General features: G+C 39.0%; 1 protein-coding gene across 1 annotated transcript in view; it reads right to left on the bottom strand.

Annotated features, from left to right (window-relative positions):
* The window catches only part of CDK15 (cyclin dependent kinase 15), a 91,100-nt gene extending 72,325 nt beyond the window's left edge, over nt 1–18,775 (bottom strand). Inside the window, exons 1-6 of the mRNA XM_068968964.1 lie at nt 18,653–18,775; nt 17,791–17,940; nt 17,495–17,589; nt 7,921–8,000; nt 2,547–2,641; nt 1,351–1,413 (exon numbers count right to left, since the gene is read on the bottom strand). Coding sequence (XP_068825065.1) covers nt 1,351–1,413; nt 2,547–2,641; nt 7,921–8,000; nt 17,495–17,589; nt 17,791–17,940; nt 18,653–18,775 — 606 coding nt within the window. The remainder of the gene's footprint in view (nt 1–1,350; nt 1,414–2,546; nt 2,642–7,920; nt 8,001–17,494; nt 17,590–17,790; nt 17,941–18,652) is intronic.
* Between the last annotated feature and the right edge of the window lie 220 nt (nt 18,776–18,995).

The raw sequence follows: 18,995 nt of genomic DNA, 5'->3' as shown, positions 1-18,995 counted from the left end.
AGTCCCTCAAGTCTGAAATGTTCTATCTTTCACACAGTTACTCTTTTTCCAAGTGTTCTATTTAATCAAACCTCTGGTTCCTTGACTCTTCTGCTGTCTCCCTAGCTATCAGTAACCTGCCTGTCTTCACTTCCTTCCCTCAGATTGGACTCAGTTTAGAAGCCTTTGACCATCCCTTTAGCCTCTCTCTTGATAGTCTCCAAATATGTGGCCCAACATGTCTGGCACAGCCCCAATGTCTCAATCAGTCCAACTTTCTACTTTCTCTGCTCCTCTATTTGAACTAAGTGCTGCCATTAAAAAAAATAAAAAATAAATCCCACGATCATGCAGATAATTTAATAGATTCCGTCCTCATCAGAGTCCCTAACACACTACTAGACATTCCTTCTTGGTCCCCGTAGTTAGTTTTCTATTTTAGTTTCCTCTAAGTATTTTTAAATGTTTTCATTCTCTTAAAACCCTGTCTTCAAACCTTCCTTGCCCCTTGCCTCCATGACTGGAGTCCCCTATGAGTCCTCATAGTGTTCCTAACTAACATGGCCATAGCCCCCGTCACCTTGCTTCTCACTACCTATCTCAGTCCATATATCTTGCTGGGCTTCAGCTCATTGAAAATAAGAAACACAACTTTTTCATGACTGAAACCTTAGGATTTAATATGGTACTGAGTACTCAAATATATCTTGAATGAATGAATAAATGAACACATAAATATTAGTTAAATGAATGGGTACATCATATATAAATCTCATTTGGTTATGTTAAGGGCCAATCAGTTAATGCCAATAAAACCTTAGAGAATGAAAAATATGACATAAAATGGTTTCTAAAATTTATAAGAGATGTGGAATTATAGCTAGTTAAGAGTTTAACATTGTTTCTATTCCAATAACTGGAAAAATGGAAGTCGGTCCCACATGTAATAGGATCTTATAGAACAGGCAGAAAGATAACTGATAAAGAACCAATCAAGGTAGTTTGCTAGTTCTAGTTGGGAACTTCAAGTGCAACATGAACTTTATCACAGAGCACAGTAGTCTGCTATGAAGAAAGTATTTATTTTATGATAGCTTAACTTCACTTCTTTCCTTTTGAGGCAGTTCTTTTAAATTGGGTTATAAGACACATTTGCTTGATGGTGATGACTGACAGGGTTAGATTGCCCAGAAAGCAGCTGGACTTTGCTCCATATCTTGAGGGCAGATTTTTTTTTTTTTAACTTTTCTCTAGAATATCAATGGTGTCCATCTTACCTAGTATCATGGGCTTTCAGTTTGTGATGGCGGTCTGTTTCAGAATTCTGCTGTGGGCAAGCCAGAGGGGAGTCCCAGCCCTCAAAGTACTTACCCTGACATTATGAGGATGAAGCCCTCCTGGGTGCTGAGACATATACTGAGCCAGGTCTGTGTGCTACACGAAACGGTGGAGAAAGTGATGTTTAGTGCTTGGGCAGTGTCACAAAGCAGACCGCAGACTTGACTCTCAGAGGTATTACAAAGTTCAGAATTTTCGAGAATAACGTGCAAAAGGTACACAACCAGGTTTTCTGAGACACCACTGTTAAAGTCAAACGCAGTGTGTCTTTCTAATTAGCTGCTCTTAGAAGGAACCCTGTTTCTTGACATAAGAGAGGCTCATTTTTTTAATTTTTTATTATTTTTTAAAGATTATGAAAGTATGATAACACATTTATAGGAGACTTGGAAAGTAAAGAACAAAGTTACATATAGTTCCACTATATATTATAATTTTTTAAAGTAGATAAATTAAGATTTTTAGTTGGAGTTTCAATATCATACTCAAAAATTAATAGAATGAATATACTGAGAAGTCGTAGGATATAGTAGACCTGATAAGCACTGTCAACTGATTCAACATAATTAAGATTTATACAATTTTCACACACCAGTAGGATACAAATTCTATTCAAATCTCCATAGACTGTAAACTGGAGACACTGGAACATATCCAGGAATGTAAAACAATGTGTAAAAATTTCATGGTCTAAAGGTATTGAAATCATACAAGAGAGGTTCATTTTAAATGACTCCACTGAACACAGTGATGTAGGGATATTTGTACTCTCCAAGTGTCCTGAAAAGCAAGTCAGGTACAAATACTTTATGCTTTCTTTCTGCTAATATTCAAATGGCTTTTATCTTTCAAAAATACAAAATGATTTATTCTTTAGTAAACTTGTATGGAGTATTTAAAAACCCTGTGGTTTATGTCATTATTGTCAGTGAAAAAAATTGCGGTCTCTCCTCACATAGTGACTAAAACTAGATTAAAAAATAAGTGCAAAAGTTTTATTTAGGAGGCAAATTTGAAATGTTTATTCTTGCTGGTGAGAGGGGGAAAAAGGCAACAAAAATAGTGGGTAAAAAAGCGTAAGAACAGTAGTGAAAATTCCAATAATGAAAATTTTCATGACACTTTTCACATGGTTATGAAAGTTCTGTCATGCCATAAAATATTAACGGATTCATCATACAAGCACCAGGCTTTTCCCTTACACTTTGTAAAATGCTGGGACAACTCACCACATATTCAAATACGAATGTCAGTGTCTCTTTGGTGTGTATTATGTCATGCAGCAGCACAATGTTGGCATGTTTCAAACCCTTCAGAAGTGAAGCTAGAAAAATTAAACAAAAATTTAATTAACTCATTGACCATGAAAGTACTGCTTTAAAAATATCAAGTACTATTTGTTTTTTAAACATTTCAAGTCAAGCATTCTGATTTTTCAAGCCTGTAAAAAACTTGTTGTGAAATAATATTTAAAACTATTTTAAAACTTCATTATTTAGTAAATGGTCAGTCACTGCATTTACATAACTTATTTTTCTTACAGTCCAGAGAGGCTGCAAAAACAAAAAAGATTCCATTTACCCAGTCAATTTCACCAAAGTACTCAGAGCACTTTGAACATGCCTTTCTCTGGAAAGCTTATCAACTCTGCTTCAGGGCTACAGGAGAGGAAGCCTAGAGAGATAAAGACCATTGGAGGAGCAGGGAAAGGGATGTTCTGCCTTCTAGAGCAAGACTTTGCAAGATGTGACCATACTCTAAAATTCAAAGTGCCACAGGAGGTCAGCAGAGCCTGTGGATGTGATTGATGGAGGGCAAGGATAAGAGCATGGGATGAAGGACTGCTGAAGCATAATACAGAGAGTGGAGGGGATTTTCATTTCACAATGGGAGAATTGAAAACCTGTGGAAAGGAGGAAATTCAGTTTAAAAAGAGGAGAAAGCCAAACGTGGGGAGCCCAGATGAGTGGGAAGGGCTGAGGACTGGCTCTTGTATCTTCAATAACAAGTTATTATTAGGTCACTAAGGGCCCCTCTGGGCTTCTCTGGTAGCTCAACTGGTAAAGAATCTGCCTGCAATGCTGGAGACCCTGGTTTGATTCCTGGGTCGGGAAGATCTCCTAGAGAAAGGATAGGCTACCACTCCAGTATTCTTGGGCTTCCCTGGTGGCTCAGATGGTAAAAAATCTGCCTGTAATTAGGGAAACCTGGGTTCGATCCCTGGGTTGGAAAGATCCCCTGGAGGAGGGCATGGCAACCCATTCCAGTATTCTTGCCTGGAGAATCCCCATGGATAGAGGAGCCTGGCAGGCTATAGTCCATGGGGTTGCAAAGAGTCAGTCATGACTAAGCAACTAAGCATCACTGACTCAATGGACATGAGTTTGAGCAAGCTTCAGGAGATGGTGATGGACAGGGAAGCCTGGCATGCTGCAGTCCGTGGGGTCACAAAGAGTCGGACACGACTGAGTGAACAAAAACAGTGCTTCACTCTATCACCTTGTAGAGGTGCCTTTGTCTATTTTTGGCTTTTTCTTATATATGGACTGAAAATAATTACTCTGTAATGTTTTCTACTAGAGAATGATATTAAAAGATTCTCAGCTGAAGCTATTTTCTAACTTAAATATTTGGAATTATAGTGTTATACTACTACTACTACTACTAAGTCGCTTCAGTCATGTCTGACTCTGTGTGACCCCAGAGACGGCAGCCTGCCAGGCTCCCCCGTCCTTGGGATTCTCCAGGCAAGAACACTGGAGTGGGTTGCCATTTCCTTCTCCAATGCAAGAAAGTGAAAAGTGAAAGTGAAGTCGCTCAGTCGTGTCTGACTCTTCGTGACCCCATGGACTGCAGCCCACCAGGCTCCTCCGTTCATGGGATTTTCCAGGCAAGAGTACTGGAGTGGGGTGCCACTGCCTTCTCCGTATAGTGCTATAGAGTATATGAAAGAATCAGAATTGATAAATATACAATATTGTTTATTTTCTTTAAAATGTTTCTCTTGCATTTACTTAACATTTATACAACATGCTTCATAAAAATAGATTTCTATTTTTATTTTTACTTTTGCAAAAGGAAAAAAAAAATCCTGAGTTAAGGATTTCTAACTTTACAGTAATAAAGTAGAAAGGCTTTAGAATAGAATAGAACGGATTTGAATATGTAATGCCTGATTACTAGCTCTGTGACCTCTGACCAGTTATCTAACCTCTCTGAAGTTCAAACTCCTTCATCACTATGACAAAAATCACACTTTATCAACTAGAGTTGATGTAAAGTTTCAAAAAAAAGATTGAGGGGTGGGGAAGATTATATTATGTGCCCAGTCCTCAAAGAAGATTAGTTCTATGAATGCTTCCTAATGAATCCCGCTAATGGGTTGAGGGTCCTGGAAGTGATTTTTAAACAAAGTTTCTATTTTTATAGAAAGATATTTAAAATAATGTACATTATTAAGACATTGATATATAGGTTAATAAAACTAGGGAACATCTTCTTACATAAAAACATCATATTAGCCTATTCCAATGAAAGTGTTATCTCCTAGTTGCAAAAACAAACACTTAAAATACAGAGCCCATTGGGAAAGATTCTGTAAGTTTCAATGAAGGTGTCTCATCTTTTTCACTAGCAGAGGAATAAGGATGGGCAATATGCCTATTGTGTCCACTGTTGTGTATATAGCAGTCAGCAAAATACCTGGCCATAGTAGGTGCTCAATGAATACTCATGGAATGATTGCAGGGAGAGTGTATGGATTTTGACTCAGATTTTGCTTGACTCACAGCTCTGTACTGGAATCGTAATAATATCTACCTCCAAAGGACTGAAAGAGGTTAACACAAAAAAAATATCTGGCGCATGTATTAAGGTATATTGCTCTTAGTGCTGTGCATACTTTTGCTAATTTCATTATATTACATGTTACAAGCAAATAATATTCCAAATGACCAGATTAATAAATTGCCACATGCTTTCTACTATACATACAGAGACTGCACATATAGTAAAATCCTACTCAATGAATCTTTGGCTGATACAGCATTAGAGCAGCCAAACTGTTCAGGAAAAGTAATTCCTACTTCAAGGCTTTTTAGAGAAGTCTGTATTGTTCATTTAGTTTTTCTGCATGTGGCTTTCAGTTGCCTTTTTAGCTAGTGACCCTGGATTTTAACTAATGAACTCCAGCTGTTCTTCTTTTGCCTTCCAGCCCTTCTCATTTAACCTCCTGTCTCCCTGGCCTCACATCCTTAAAGTTCTTACAGGAAAAATGGGACAGCGCCAAAGTTTTCAAATGAGGCCTTCTGTCTTCTTGAAGAGAGAGGGCTCCTCTATCAAGGGCTCCCAGCATTTACACTGGTGGAAAAAGAAACATGCGTTGTTGGAAACTGGATGCCTAACAACCTCCAGTGTGTCAAAAAAATCCTTTTGTGGTTTTTCTTATTTAACAAGCAAAGCATTCAGTAAGGTAAGTCCATAAAACAAACCAAGAAAGTCCACAGTTGAATACTAAATGTAATTGCAAACACCTGTGATGGAGAGGCAATTTCTCAGTAAATAAGAAATACAAGAAACATTTAGCATACAGAACAATGCAGATCCAGCATTTCTGAACCATGCTGAGAACCATCTGTTAGCAAAACCGGCAAAGTTTTCACTCTTAAAAGTCAAATGTCAACCTGAAAAAAACTTGGCTGCGTAGAAAATCTGAGCAAGGCAGGCCCGTAGCAACAGGCAAGCACACCTCGCAAAGGAAACACTGAGAAGAGAGCGAACCTGGGCCTAGAGACCCACGCCTGATGCTGGCCACCTGGGGATGTCTACTATGCTCGGAAATGCTCCCTAGCCTGTCCACACATCTCTTTCTAAATCTGATCATCCTTTCATGGGGACCACTAATATGCCCATCATTAAATACAGCGTCCATTATATTAAACACTTAAAAACATGCTTTCCTCCAGAATGCACCTGATCCTACCAGGTTGAAGCCCCAGCTAACCAGATAGCCATTTGGTCCTTCTACTGAAATTCAGAATGACATATTTCCCAGGGGCTCTGGAAGGCTTTTGAAAATGGCATCAAATTCAGTTATAAACTCATTTTCTGAATTGCTTTTCCCAAGCCTGTTTGCATGACCCATCCTCCAAGCTCACTTCAAAATCTATTGACTCAATTAGCCATACTGAGACTGATTGGTTCTCACCTCAGTTTACAAGGTCTTTTTTACCTTCATTATAACACTGCTTACAACCTGAACCATCTGCTCGGTTACAACTGAAAAGATATATAGCAAAGATCAGATCTTTCTTCTCATCTTTCACAGCGCCCTGCAGTATGCTTTGTGTACAGTATGTGCTCCATAAAAAAAGGGAAGATGAAGTTGTTAAAAGGGGACAAGAAAGACCACACAGGAGCCATTTCTCTGGGTTTTCGATGAAAAGGATAGTAATTCTATTATAATTTTATTTCAAATGGCTCATGTAAGAAGGCTAATAAGTTGCATTTTAATGATTTATCTTCACTGTACTGGCTTCTTGATTTTTAAATTATAAATTTTTAGTTATCTTGATAGTGAATGAGACTTCACTAAGAGAAAGGAGCAAAAAGATAAAGATATTTGCCAACATGCTGAACTCTGAAGATGAACCCTGTGATTATTGTTTCATATGCATATTGTCACTTAACTTTCATAATAACTCAAAGAAATAGGTATTGGAGATCAAACCAGTCAATCCTAAAGGTAATCATACCTGAATATTCATTGGAAGGACTGATGCTGAAGCTGAAGCTCCAATACTTTGGCCACCTGATGGGAAGAGTCAACTCATTGGAAAAGACCCTGATGCTGGGAAAGATTGAGGGCAGGAGAAGGGGATGACAGAGGACGTGATGGTTGGATTCCATCACTGAGTCAATTGAGAGGAGTTTGAGCAAACTCCGGAAGATGGTGAAGGACAGGGAAGCCTGGCGTGCTGCAGTCCCCGGGATCACAGAGTCAGACATGATTGAGAGACTGAACAGCAAATCCTCTTTCTGCAATAGACGTCTTAAATAGGAAAAGTAATCTACCCATGGTCACAGCACGAGTAATCTGTAGATCTCTGAGATTCAAGCCCAAGTCCTGCTGACACCAGACTTCTCATCTACTTGCTCTACCACCTGAGGTTCAGAGAAAATATAGGCACAACACTAAAAATACATGCTTTTCCAGAGAGATTTTCAAATACTATCTAAAGAACTTATTTTCAGGTAAGCTGCTTACTAAGGATTTGTAAGTATATTAATTTTCTTCTTTGTATGGATATTTCTAGGGTTATGTAGATATGGCCTTAGCATGCAGATGGGACCAATCTCACAGATGATATTTAGCAAATACTCACTGAGTTCATAGTTTGGGTCAATTAATATAATAGTTTTGAATTCTAATTTCTTCAACAGTAAGTAATAAAATGATTTGGAAAACTGGTTTGAAGAATAAAATCACAATTATAACATTACTTCTATAAATATCAAAAGCTAGATGCTGAATGGATAGATTCAATGTGATTTTATCGAATCAAAAACTTAAAACATCTCTTGGGTCTACTCTACTGTTCTTACCTTCCCGGATGGCTGTAAATGGGACTCCTTCCTCTGCATTCATACTGATGACTTTTAAAGCCACTAGTTGTCCATTTATCCTGGAAGAGTCAGGGGAAAGGGCACACATTTGTCGACATGGCTCATAGTAGCAATTTATACTAGAGATGGCTTAACAAAAGCAACTTTCCTTCAAATTTTATTCCAGCATATAAAATGTACAATTTTCTCAAAATAAAAAGTTTTAAAAGTCATATGTATATATCAAACCATTGCTTTCTCTTTACCAAAGTGATATATATTCATTACAGAAATATGGAGAATACAGGAAAGCACAGAAGACAAACCCAACAAAGCCATCCTCATGTTCCGATGTATATTGTTCCTTTTATTTACCATTGTGCACTGATTTGAGCCATCCTTGTTTTTCATCTGAACTATTGTAATGAACTCCTAACAGCGTTTCTGCTTGTATGTTTATATCCCTACTATCTACTCCCAACGGTAGTCCAGGGAATCTTTTTAAAGTGAAAGTCAAAACAAATCACTTTTGTGCTCAAAACCCAACATTGTCTCCACATCTCATCCTGAATAAAAGACAAATTCTTGCAGTCAGATCCTAGGTGCTACCTGACCTGCCCAGTCGCACCATTCTCTCTCTGTTCATCACCTCCTACTCTCCAGTTACTCATTGTTCTGTTTGCTGATGTGACTAAATGCCAGAAAACAGAGACGATGTTAATGCAAGTGTAACTATACTGTTTTTTTTTAATACAGTGGGTTTTATATCATATTATTAGTTTTTTTTCCATTTAACTTCTAGTCATTCTTGTATGCTGTGATATTTAATAATAACATTTTATCAGATACATATGTTACAATGTGTTTTGCCAGTTCCAAATATTTTAATATTTTCTCTAACTATTAAAAATACTATTATAAAAATACCCTGACAATCATATTTGTTTGTATTTGCACATAAGTCTTTTCACACAGCCTCCGTTATTTTTTCAGGGTTGAGATAGAATTGCTATATCAGAGTATGCAGCACACAAGTTTTTATTGTTTTGCACACATGTTCCCAAATTGGGTCACAGAGTGGTCGCATCACTAACTGGTCATGAGGCTGGCCATTCTAGCACCCACTCACTGAGACAGACAGATTCCTTGCTTTTCAGTGTTGTTGCTTCAATATTTCATTTTTTAGAACAGTTTTAGATTTACAGAAAAGTTGGGAAAATAGTACAAAAGTTTCCCATATACCTCACATCCATTTTCTTCTATTGTTATCGTACTTATATTAGTTATCATACATTTGTTGAATTAATGAGGCAATATTGATACATAATTATTAACTAAAGTCCATAATTTATTAGGAATTCTTTAGGGTTTTTTGCAGTAAAATTGTATTGCTTCCTGTGGCAGCTGCTGCTGCTGCTAAGTTGCTTCAGTCGTGTCCGACTCTGTGCAATCCCATAGACAGCAGCCCACCAGGCTCTGTCGTCCCTGGGATTCTCCAGGCAAGAACGCTGGAGTGGGTTGCCATTTCCTTCTCCGATGCGTGAAAGTGGAAAGTGAAAATTGAAAGTGAGGTCGTTCAGTCGTGTCCGACTCTTCGAGACCCCATGGACTGCAGCCCACCAGGCTCTTCCGTCCATGGGATTTTCCAGGCAAGAGTACTGGAGTGGGTTAAAGCTTGGGAGAGTATAACTAACTCAGTTGGTTAAGAATCCACCTACAACGCAGGAGACCCTGGGTTGGGAAGATCCACTGGAGAAGGGATAGGCTACCCACTCCAGTATTATTGGGCTTCTTTTGTGGCTCAGCTGGTAAAGAATCCACCTGCAATGCGGGACACCCGAGTTTGATCCCTGGGTTGGTTGGGAAGGTTCCCTGGAGAAGGGAAAGGCTACCCGCTCCAGTATTCTGGCCTGGAGAAATGCAAAGGGGTCACAAAGAGTCCGACGCGACTGAACGACTTTCACTTTCACTTTTCAACATGACCTTGGGATTCCCTCATAGCTCAGTATTGCAGCATATGCCTGCAATACAGGAGACCTGGATTTGATTCCTGGGTGGAAAAGATCTCCTGGAGAAGGAAATAGCAACTCACTCCAGTATTCTTGCCTGGAGAATCCTATGGACAGAGAAGCCTGGCAGGCTACAGTCCATGGGCTCGCAAGAGTTGAACACAACTTAACAACTAAGCCACCACCATAACATGATCATACATACGATAAGCCATGAGAATATCATACTCAGGATTTTTCCCAATAGTGTTAATTAACGAAGATTTTAATAATTCCAAGTAATGAAAGACATTGTTGTGTTAGTTACAATAGAAAAAAGAAAAAGAAATAACTGAAATGTTCAACATTAGAGAAACAGTTAAAAAATTTGTGGTACATCAGTATAGTAGAGCATTTTGCATTCATACCAAAAGTTAAGTCCAGAGGCATACAGAAAGAAACATGAGGCTTCCCTGGTGGCTCAGTGGTAAAGAATCTGCCTGCCAGTACAGGGGGAGATACAGGTTTGATTCCTGGGTCTGGGAAGATCCCACATGCCACAGAGCAACTAAGCACATGCGCCACAACTACTGAGCCTGTGCTCTAGCACCTAGGAACCACAACTGCTGAGCTCACACCTCGCAACTGCAGAAGCCCGCACGCCCTACAGCTCGTGCTCTGCAACAAGAGAGGCCCCTGCAACTAGAGGATAGTCCCTGCTCACCGCAACTCGAGGAAAGCCCACGCCTCAACAAGACTCAGTATCGCCAAAAATAAATTACATTTTAAAAAGCCATGAAGCTTATGATAATATGAAAAATAGAATACACAATAGCAAGCACACCGTATTTGTAACTAAACAATCTATGTGCGTGTGGAAGACAAAATGCACGTGTCCATATTGCTATGATAAAGTGATGGAATGATTATACAGTAGATGATTTTTAAGTTTTAAAAATTCATCTGCTGTTGTATATTGCTTATTAAAATAGCATTTACAAGTTTATTACAACTTTCTGATTTTATTTCAAAATGCTTTTATCACAGAAACTATTCTTTCTAGATATGTATAAATTTATGAACATCAATTTACCTCTCTTAGTCTTTTCAAAAATTGAGATATATAGCATTGCATATTCATATACAGTGTATATACATATAATCCTGTAAATTTAAGGTTTGCAACAGGTTGATTTGATACATTTAGGTACTGAATATGATTACCAAGATCTCCTTAGTTTTTACCTGATGTCCTTTTTCTATTCTGTGATCTCATCTAAGACAAACATTGCATTTAGTTGTCATGTCTCTTTAGGCACCTCTTGGCTGTGACAATTTCCCAGACTTTCCTTGTTTTTGATGACACTGACAATTAAGAGGAGCACTGGTCAAGTATTTTGTAGGATGCCTCCTTATTGGAATTTTCTGATACTTTTCTTGTGATTAGGCCGTGGTCATGAGTTTGGTTTTGTCACATCGTGTTAGGGTACATGCTGTCATCATAATACATGCCTTTTGATGTGGCCTTAATCACTTGTCTCTGGTAATATCTATCAGGTTTCTTTAGTTTATTCTCCCCCTAATCCCTTTCCATACTGTGTTTTGGGGGAATGTCACTCTCAGTAGCCCACACTTAAAGAGTAGAAAGTTATGCTCTGCCAGCTTGAAGGTAGAATAGTTACATAAATTATCTGGAAATTGCCTCTTCTCTCCCATTTATTAATTAACCACACTACTTCAAATCCCTTATGATTATACAGTGGAAGTGAGAAATAGATTTAAGGGCCTAGATCTGATAGATAGAGTGCCTGATGAACTATGGAATGAGGTTCGTGACATTGTACAGGAGACAGGTATCAAGACCATCCCCATGGAAAAGAAATGCAAAAAAGCAAAATGGCTGTCTGGGGAGGCCTTACAAATAGCTGTGAAAAGAAGAGAGGTGAAAAGCAAAGGAGAAAAAGAAAGATATCAGCATCTGAATGCAGAGTTCCAAAGAATAGCAAGAAGAGATAAGAAAGCCTTCTTCAGTGATCAATGCAAAGAAATAGAGGAAAACAACAGAATGGGAAAGACTAGAGATCTCTTCAAGAAAATCAGAGATACCAAAGGAACATTTCATGCAAAGATGGGCTCGATAAAGGACAGAAATGGTCTGGACCTAACAGACGCAGAAGATATTAAGAAGAGATGGCAAGAATACAGAAAAGAACTATACAAAACAGATCTTCATGACCAAGATAATCATGATGATGTGATCACTCACCTAGAGCCAGACATCCTGGAATGTGACGACAAGTGGGCCTTAGAAAGCATTACTATGAACAAAGCTAGTGGAGGTGATGGAATTCCAGTTGAGTTATCTCAAATCCTGAAAGATGATGCTGTGAAAGTGCTGTACTCAATATGCCAGCAAATTTGGAAAACTCAGCAGTGGCCACAGGACTGGAAAAGGTCAGTTTTCATTCCAATTCCAAAGAAAGGCAATGCCAAAGAATGCTCAAACTACCGTACGATTGCACTCATCTCACATGCTAGTAAAGTAATGCTCAAAATTCTCCAAGCCAGGCTTCAGCAATACGTGAACCGTGAACGCCCTGATGTTCAAGCTGGTTTTAGAAAAGGCAGAGGAACCAGAGATCAAATTGCCAACATCCTCTGGATCATGGATAAAGCAAGAGAGTTCCAGAAAAACATCTATTTCTGCTTTATTGACTATGCTATAGCCTTTGACTATGTGGATCACAAAAAACTGGAAAATTCTGAAAGAGATGGGAATATCAAACAACCTAACCTGCCTCTTGAGAAATCTGTATGCAGGTCAGGAAGCAACAGTTAGAACTGGACATGGAACAACAGACTGGTTCCAAATAGGAAAAGGAGTGCGTCAAGGCTGTATATTGTCACCCTGCTTATTTCACTTCTATGCAGAGTACATCATGAGAAATGCTGGACTGGAAGAAACACAAGCTGGAATCAAGATTGCCGGGAGAAATATCAATCACCTCAGATATGCAGATGACACCACCCTTATGGCAGAAAGTGAAGAGGAACTAAAAAGCCTCTCGATGAGAGTGAAAGTGGAGAGCAAAAAAGTTGGCTTGAAGCTCCACATTCAAAAAATGAAGATTATGGCATCTGGTCCCATCACTTCATTGGAAATAGATGGGAAACAGTGGAAACAGTGTCAGACTTTATTTTTTGGGGGGCTCCAAAATCATTGCAGATGGTGATTGCAGCCATGAAATTAGAAGACACTTACTGCTTGGAAAGAAAGTTATGACCAATCTTGATAGCATATTCAAAAGCAGAGACATTACTTTGCCAACAAAGGTCCATCTAGTCAATGCTATGGTTTTTCCAGTGGTCATGTATAGAGGTGAGAGTTGGACTGTGAAGAAAGCTGAGCACCGAAGAATTGATGCTTTTGAACTGTGGTGTTGGAGAAGACTCTTGAGAGTCCCTTGGACTGCAAGGAGATCCAACCAGTCCATTCTAAAGGAGATCAGCCCTGGGCGTTCTTTGGAAAGAATGATGCTAAAGCTGAAACTCCAGTACTTTGGCCACCTCATGTGAAGAGTTGACTCATTGGAAAAGACGCTGATGCTGGGAGGGATTGGGGGCAGGAGGAAAAGGGGATGACAGGATGAGATGGCTGGATGGCATCACCAACTCGATCGATGTGAGTTTGCGTGAACTCTGGGAGTTGGTGATGGACAGGGAGGCCTGGCGTGCTGCGATTCATGGGGTCGCAAAGAGTAGGACACAACTGAGCAACTGAACTGAACTGAGAACATACTTGAACAGATGGGCCACCATGAACATGTCCTATCTTCCCTAACAGGTTCTGACTTAAGTGTTATGTACAGACAGACCTTTCCAGTCCAAAAGTTATATAGCCTTCCCTTGTTTATTCTTCTAGTTCTATGTTTTCTTTTTCCAATCCTTTCAGTTCAGTTCAGTTCAGTCTCTCAGTTGTGTCCAACTCTTTGTGATCCCATGGACTGCCGCATGCCAGGCCTCCCTGTCCATCACCAACTCCTGGAGCTAGTTCAAACTCATGTCCATTGAGTTGGTGATGCCATCCAACCATCTCATCCTCTGTTGTCCCCTTCTCCTGCCTTCAATCTTTCCCAGCATCAGGGTCTTTTTCAGTGGGTCAGTTCTTCGCATCAGGTGGCCAAAGTGTTGGAGTTTCAGCTTCAGCATCAGTCCTTCCAGTGAATATTCAGGACTAATTTCCTTTAGGACGGACAGGTTGTATCTCCTTGCAGTCCAAGAGGCTCTCAAGGGTCTTCTCCAAAACCACAGTTTAAAAGCATCAGTTCTTTGGCACTCAGCTTTCTTTATAGTCCAACTCTCACATCCACACATGACTACTGGAAAAACCATAGCTTTGACTAGACAGGCCTTTGTTTGCAAAGTAATGTCTCTGCTTTTTAATATGCTCTCTAGGATGGTCATAGCTTTTCTTCCAAGGAGCAAGTGTCTTTTAAATTTCATGGCTGCAGTCACCATCTGCAGTGATTTTGGAGTCCAAAAAAATAAAGTCTGACACTGTTTCCACTGTTTCTCCATCTATTTGCCATGAAGTGATGGGACCAGATGCCGTGATCTTAATTTTCTACACGTTGAGTTTTAAGCCAAGTTTTTCACTCTCCTCTTTCATTTTCATCAAGTGGCTGTTTAGTTCCTCTTCGCTTTCTGCCATAAGGGTGGTGTCATCTGTGTATCTGAGGTTATTGATATTTCTCCCAGCAATCATGAGAACCCCGTGAACAGTGATTGTATATTAGATCTTACTAATACTTGGATTTGTGACTCTTTGGGGCCTTACAAATCCTATTTCTTTGATCTGTCTTTTCTTGTACTCGTGCTACACTATTTTAATTATTGTAGTGTTTGAACATATTTAGAATACATTAAAATTCTAAATTATTGAATCATTAACATCCTTGTATTACTAGATTTTTAAATCTAAATATCCTTACAGAGTCCCTGGAATGATCTACAAGACTCTACACAATGGCCCTACTGTATCTGCAACTCCTCCTATCTTCAAGTCCTCCACCCACTGCCTCTAATGCCAGGCCTGCTCCTGCCTCAGGGGTTTGCTGCTTACTGTTCCCGCTGCCTGAGGTCCTTTTCCACTACACACCCACGCAGTTCATGCCTCACCTTTGTCAGAATCTCTGTTCAAGTGTTCCCTTCTCAGTGAGCCCGCCTCTCATCACTCTGTTTAAAATAGTAATTCACCACCCCATGCCGGCACTCCCTATTCCTCTTCCCTGTTTTATTCTTTTCCAACATTTTCACTCTTTGACAAACTTGGTCAAAGAGTTTGTTTGTTTATTGCCTCTCTTATCATCACTAGAACATACACTCCGTACTTATCACTTTTTTTCTTCAATGAATCCTTATTGGCTAAAATAGTGCCTGGCACATAGTAAGTAGGGCTTCCCTGGTAGCTCAGTGGTAAAGAATCCACCCTGCCAATGCAGGAGATGCTGATTTGATCCCTGGGTCAGGAAGATTCTCTGGAGAAAGAAATGGCAACCCACACTAGTATTCTTGCCTGGGTAATCCCATGGACAGAGGAACCTGACAAGCTATAGTCTACGAGGTTGCAAAAGAAATGGACACGACTTACTAATTTAGTTGTAAGTTGGTTAAGTTGGTAAGTTGTGACTAACCAACAGCAACAACATAGTAAGTGCTTAATAAATACAAGTAGAATGAATCCCTTTCTGGCTTTTGCAAGTCTTTATATCCTTTAGTAAATCTTATATATAAATCCTGCCCATTTTTTAATGTTAATGACTTTTTATTGTGGCTATTTTAAGAATAATTTCCCCTAAAATATTTTCCATTAAATGCTTATTGCTGATACATAAGGCAATTGTTAATAAGTATATTTTGATTTTATAACTGATGACCTAGTTGGTCTATCTCACTATTTCAAGTTTCTTAGATGATTCTCTTTGGGTTTTTTAAGTAGACAATTCGATAATCCATAAAAATTATATTCAGTCTTTTTTCCTTGTTGCATTAGCTAGAATGCTTCTGATAATCTTTAACAATAGAAAATAATGGGCAGTCTTGCCCTACTCTAACTTAATGGTGATGTCACTAGTATTGAGCAAAGAAAAAGTATACAAGTTGTTGATCTGAAATTACATCATGATGGGTAATTATCATTCTATTCTTATTTTGTTCAGAGTTTAAAAACTAGTAATTGATGTTGAATTTATAAAATGCTTTCTTGACATCTATCTTTATGGTATGTTTTAACTTGTTTTAAATTATGAATATAACACTTTTATGGTAAGAAATACAGTGAAAAGTTTGAGCGATCTTCCTCCATTCCAGTTTCAACCACTAAAAGTAGCCACTTTCAATAGTCCCTTTTAGATTTTTCCAGATTCCTCTAAGCACACACAAATTTATACACGAACAGTGCTCTTTTTCCTAAATGAGATCATATTTTGTTCTGTAACTTGCTTTTCTTCATATATGTCTACCTTATACGCTAGATGTTTGCATACTATTCACTGTGTAGTAATAATTTAGCCAGTCTTCCATTAATGGATATTAGTAACCAGGCTTTCACCCTTTCTATTATAAGTCTTGCTGCAATTAACATACTGTTACATACATCTCTGTGAACTTGGACAGAGTGCATATTTCTAGTGTATTTTTCATTCTGTTACTAGGATGAATCTTTTGAAGGAAATTTTTTATATTCTTAGTTCCTAAGATAGTCTATGGAAGTGAGTTAAATCTTGTTTCTACATAATATATTTAAAATGGTATCTCCTCCAAACCTGCCTTTAACAAGTAAAAACAATACTACAATACCACAAGTATTAACATACATAATAAACACTTAGTTTTGTAGTATTTATATTAAATTAAAAAAAATTAACATTAAACCACTTTGATACATTATTTTTCTCCACTGGAGTAACGTAAATTAAGGAAATCAGACCTTCTTGACTATCCCACCTTGAAAGAGCAGTGAAGTTCATGACTCTCTCAAATAAGTTTAATATAGCTTTTATTAACCAAAATGGGTATTCGCTTTCTGGATTAACAGTCTTTTTTATTCTCCAGCCATTTTTGTGTAATTTGCAAGTGTAGAAAACTCAGGATAAATCAATCTTTGCATACTAGGTCTTACTTTGTAGAAACTAACTTCAGTATCTTCTAAGAAGGCTTCTTCTACTTTGAAGAAGGAAGGAGCAAACTCACGGGTGTTAGTGAAACCCTTGTCGTGTTTCAGGAAGCATATGACAACCTTATCCACTGTACTCCCCACCAAGTGATGGTCAGTAATTGAGAAAGTTTAATGTGAATTGACTCAAAAGGAGGAAAAGCTGATAAACATCTTAGTGGGCTGATTTTAATTGGGGCAAGGGAAGTCTGTCTTCTTTCAAGGCTACTTCAGTCATTATGTCGTTCCTTATTGACAGTGGGGTCTTGCATAGGCCCTGAATTTCTACCATGTGTCAGCTGGCTTCATAATGTCAAATCCTCGGGGTGAAATCCTCATCTCTAAAGTCTCTCCCAGCTAATGAGTCACTTACCTGCTAATCCCTTTGTAAACTGTTGCATAAGAACCTTCACCCAGCTTCTCCAAGTTCAAGTAAGATGAAGCTGCCCCAAAGGGGAGGCTCTTCCTCTGCATAAGGGGAGTGAGGAGTGAGGAGGGGGGAAAGAAAAGAGCATTTTTTTAGTGCTGACTTTTCCCCCCAGAGAAATTAGACAACGTTGCAGAATGTGCTTGGGAAGGTCTGCTCAGTAATTGTCTTGAAAAAAGGGCCAGCCTTCCTAGACAAGTACACATTAAATTCCTGTTGATCAACATCAGCTGCTTACTCACCCACTGAAAACCTTGCCTCAGATCCTCTTCCTGAAAAGAATCGCTGTTACTCCGTGGCCTTTTACTCTTGAACTTCCGGGCATGCACAGCCTGAAGTCCCCTGAGGTGAAATGAAGTCATGGAACATGATGCTCCTTTTAGGTCTGTTAGCTAGAGAAAAAGGAAAGTGCAGGAATAAAATTTATGCAAAGTCAAGACAACGGCTAGCATAAACCACTTTTTCTTTATTTGCCTGATGTTAACTCTTCAAATGTTTTCTAAGCTTCCCACACTTCCAAAATGTACCTTTCTTAAACATCAGTTCCTTTAAAAAAACAAAAAACCCATAATGATATCAGCTGCTAAAACACAACATTCTTTCTTTACCTAAAAATCTATCATTAGACACTTAGGTTAACCTAAATTTCTCTGATGGATGGGTTCCAATTTTTCTGTTAGATCTAGACTTTTCTTTTTCTTGTCCCTTTAATTTACCTCTTTAGGGGAATAACTTTCCTGTACAGCATTGCTGATAGCCGTGAGCTAATTACTGACATTTTTAATCCATAGGATACCAAATACTGCAGCTTGTTTTTTGAGGTTCAGCTCGCTAATTTAGTACTTCAGAGATTTCAAGAGAATAACTTTCTTGACTGCAAGGCAAGTGAATTTTGTTCAGCCCAAAGCATAGGGTTATTTTTCCCTTTTGGCTTAAAAGAAAATCCCCAAATTTGATAACAACAGCCACACATTCTTTGTGACTTTAATAGAATTTTCTTTTTATTGCCTTAGTCCTAATGCAGGAAAAGCAGACCCTGCTACAGAAAGAGAGCCTCGGAACTCTGTTTATCAGTAGAGAGAGATGCTCCTGGGATATGAATACCTCGATCGCAGCCTCCGTCATCACAGGCGCGCTCCTCTGACAGCTGTGTGCGTTGCCTCCCTCCCAACAGCGATGGCAGCTGCATCCAGGCTGCAAAGCCTTTGCACACAGCTCTTGACCCATAATCTTCTAGGTTCAAGGAGAGCACCGGCACTTGAGCCTCTCTCGCTCTGCCTCTCCTGTCCTTGTTCACTCCCTTTTTTGCCAGAGGTCAGCAGTGCGGGAGCTTTCATATGACTCACATGAGGGCTGTCTGGAGCAGCCTCATGACTTCAGCAGTTTTCCTTGATCAGCTAGAGAGTATACCTCAGAAAGGCAGCCGCCTGCATTCATATGTGCACAA

This window comes from Capricornis sumatraensis, chromosome 3 (assembly GCF_032405125.1).
Source record: "Capricornis sumatraensis isolate serow.1 chromosome 3, serow.2, whole genome shotgun sequence".
In the NCBI taxonomy this organism is placed as follows: domain Eukaryota; kingdom Metazoa; phylum Chordata; class Mammalia; order Artiodactyla; family Bovidae; genus Capricornis; species Capricornis sumatraensis.
Note: the sequence above shows the minus strand (reverse complement) of the source record. Positions and strands in the feature narration are given on the sequence as shown.